The 2,824-nt window shown below is 50.7% G+C and overlaps 1 protein-coding gene across 1 annotated transcript in view; it reads right to left on the bottom strand.

The window, feature by feature from the left end:
• N656DRAFT_784549 (uncharacterized protein) overlaps window positions 1-2,143 on the bottom strand; it is a 3,778-nt gene extending 1,635 nt beyond the window's left edge. The window contains exons 1-2 of the mRNA XM_064816194.1: window positions 303-2,143; window positions 1-246 (exon numbers count right to left, since the gene is read on the bottom strand). Of these exons, the coding sequence (XP_064665596.1) occupies window positions 1-246; window positions 303-2,135 (2,079 nt within the window). The 5' untranslated portion in view covers window positions 2,136-2,143. The remainder of the gene's footprint in view (window positions 247-302) is intronic.
• Window positions 2,144-2,824: the final 681 nt, after the last annotated feature.

Below are 2,824 nucleotides of genomic sequence, written 5' to 3'. Positions count from 1 at the left end.
GACCGAACCGCTATGCCCCTCGAGCGTCTGTGTGCATGCATTCCAATCTTCTTCTACAACCGGCCCGGCAGTAATCCACCTCAATTCCCTCTTGAATAGATTTCGTGTCATGCTTCTGGCAGGGCTGAACGCAATTGCTGAAGCGTATACCTGAAGTGGATAGTTTTCAACTAGCTGACTGCAGTATTGAACAAATCGGCGCATGTCATAAACCAGCCTTGTTAATTGTGATGCAACGTTCTTTTGCTAAGTGATGTTAGAAGCGCTAAGTGAAAGGATAAATATCACCAGGCAGAACCAACCTGAAGAATGCTCTCGAGCTTGGCCATTGACAATACTCCCTGCGACATGCTCCTGCAAAGTGCGAGAGCTTCGAGCCAGTGGAGATAGTGCTGCCTCAGAAAGTCATCGATGACACCGCCATCCTGGAACACATCTAGGTGATTGGTATTCTTGCTCGATTGCCAATCGTAGAGATGATCAACCCAGTAGACGCAAGCATAGCGTGTGGCTGCTAACAGGTCCAGGTCAGGCGGGTTGACATTTTTGATGGGAAATCCAGGGGTAGCCAGGCCGTATATGTCGTGTCGTAAGGCCATGGACATGACATGTAACGATTGAGTGAAGATGCCGTAGTGTAAGACTGCCATACCAGAAGGGAAAATCTCGTCCACTGCGTCTTTCAACAGAAATTCCTTTGCCGATTGATGCACGAAATAGATGATGGATTCTCGAAGTGTCAGGAAAGAGCCGCAGAGTCCTATTATCTCTGTCAAGAATTCTAAATCGTCAGAGATGCTCTCGGAAATGTCGATGAATGACGTCAGCTCTTGTATCGTAATAGGCCGGTAAGTACTGCAGAGGACAGCCAGCACTTGTTTGCAGAGATCTGCCTCATCCGAGCGGCAAACTTGAGCCATCATTCGATGGTAGAGAGAACCAAGATCAGGTGGAAACGTGTTCAACTTGGTGAGAACCCTTGACCTTGAGTACTTCCTGAGTTCTTGACAGACCAAAGCCACCCAGAGGAATGTGTTTTTTGCATTGCGGGTCAAGTGGACTTGAACAGCGTGCTGTGTTTTGTCGTCGTATCCCTTTAGCTGCGCTAGTTCATCCACCTTGTGCTGAATATATATGCTGACAGCAGACGAGACGGACTCTTCGTTTAGCTCGAGACTGAGCCTTGTCTTCTGTTCAGCGGCTTCTAGACTTTCCTCGATGTCTGGCCAGTTGCGACTGGAGACGATCCACTTTACATGAGGAACTGTAGATGTCATCTCAACGATAAATTTGAGAAGTTCTCGCCGACCGCTTATGCATTCGTCGAGCGCATCGATGACCAGGTAGGCGCCCTCCAGGCTTGGGTCTTGCAGAATGTTTTTGAAGATCTCGGATAAAGCAACCCATCGATTAGCATCTTCGAAGAGTGCTTTTCCTGCATGCTCGTACTCTTTCCGCACGTGAGGGATAAGGGACGGCTGCTGGTCGAGGAGTATGTAGATGAGGCCGCGTAGGATGGCGGAGGCATTGTTGATCCGCTCGTCGATGGCCTGGCAGAAGAAGAATAATAGAGGGCCTGTTCCCAGAGTCGATCCCTGCAGTTCGTCGATAATACCGCAGAGTAACATTGTCTTGCCCTTGCCGGGATCGCCCTTGATCCAAAGCAGGTTGCTGTCCAGGCTATTGCGCCATTGTTGGAATTCATAGTTGTCAAAGACCCAGTGATACACGTCTTGTAACAGGCCGCCTTTCGTGTCCTCGATGCGCTTCTTGTCCTTGCGCGGATCAGTCAGGTAGAGGGCCTGGAGGCATTGCGTATCCTTCTCATCTTGGTAAATCTCCTTGCGCAGAGTGTTGCTATCCCGGACAGCTCTGTGGGTCTCCTTTTGCACAGCAATACTGCTTTGAAGAGCTTGATGAATGTCTCCAAGTTGCGCTTTCCTATCTTCCGCTTTCTCGACAAGCTTCCCAAGGAGGCTCTTGGTATGCTGACTGCTGAACTGATTCAAATCGGTCTGAAGAGTTGCCTCGATGTCTTTGACGCTCTTCAGATAGGCATCCCAGTCGTCGACCTTCGCAAGGCCACGGAGAACGATCCAGGTTTGACGCCGGTAGAAAGAGCAAACGCTCTTCATCTGATACAGAAGGAGAGCCTTGTAGAGCTCAACGATCCTGTTTTCCAACTGAAGCTGGACAGACTTGAAGCTCTCCTTCCCTACCACAATGTTGTTCTGGCTTAGGATATGTTCGGTCAAGGCGCAATACCAGTCCATCCGGGAGATAACATGCGTGATGCCCGCCAGGTTGGACTCTATTGCTTCAACAGGATTCAGCAGGATCTGGATGGAGGTTAACCAAGACAACTATTGGGCGGCCGTGTACAGATACGTACCTGCAGTCCAATGCAGACACCAGCCCACGGCAGCGCTGCTTGCGGTATGTTCTGGATCGCCAGGTCGACCATGGCCTTGGCTGAGAGAACGAATTGGGCGGCATCACCGACTCCCTGCGTAATCTTCAACAGCTTGGCAATTTTTGCTTGGCCTTCCTCTACCAGCTTTCTCATGTGCGCCTGCCGCTGGCTCGGGTCTTTCAGTGTTGAGGAAACGTCGACGGCGGGTTCAACAGTCCTGTCCCCTAGAACTTTGTTCAGGGTTTCCATGTACGACTCGACAAGCTTTGCGGTATCCTTGTCCTCCGCGAGGCTGTTGTACGCAGCATCCCAGAGTCTCTGAGACATGGGAAGGACAGGAGTCGGTTGCTCTGATGTGGACTCGATCGCTTTTGGCTTAGCTCGGGGTTCGATGGACAGTGCGGGAGGTGG

Source organism: Canariomyces notabilis (assembly GCF_033297395.1).
Source record: "Canariomyces notabilis strain CBS 508.74 unplaced genomic scaffold N656scaffold_35, whole genome shotgun sequence".
Taxonomy (NCBI): Eukaryota; Fungi; Ascomycota; class Sordariomycetes; order Sordariales; family Chaetomiaceae; genus Canariomyces; species Canariomyces notabilis.
The sequence above is the reverse complement of the archived record's forward strand: the minus strand, read 5'-3'. Positions and strand labels throughout refer to the sequence as shown.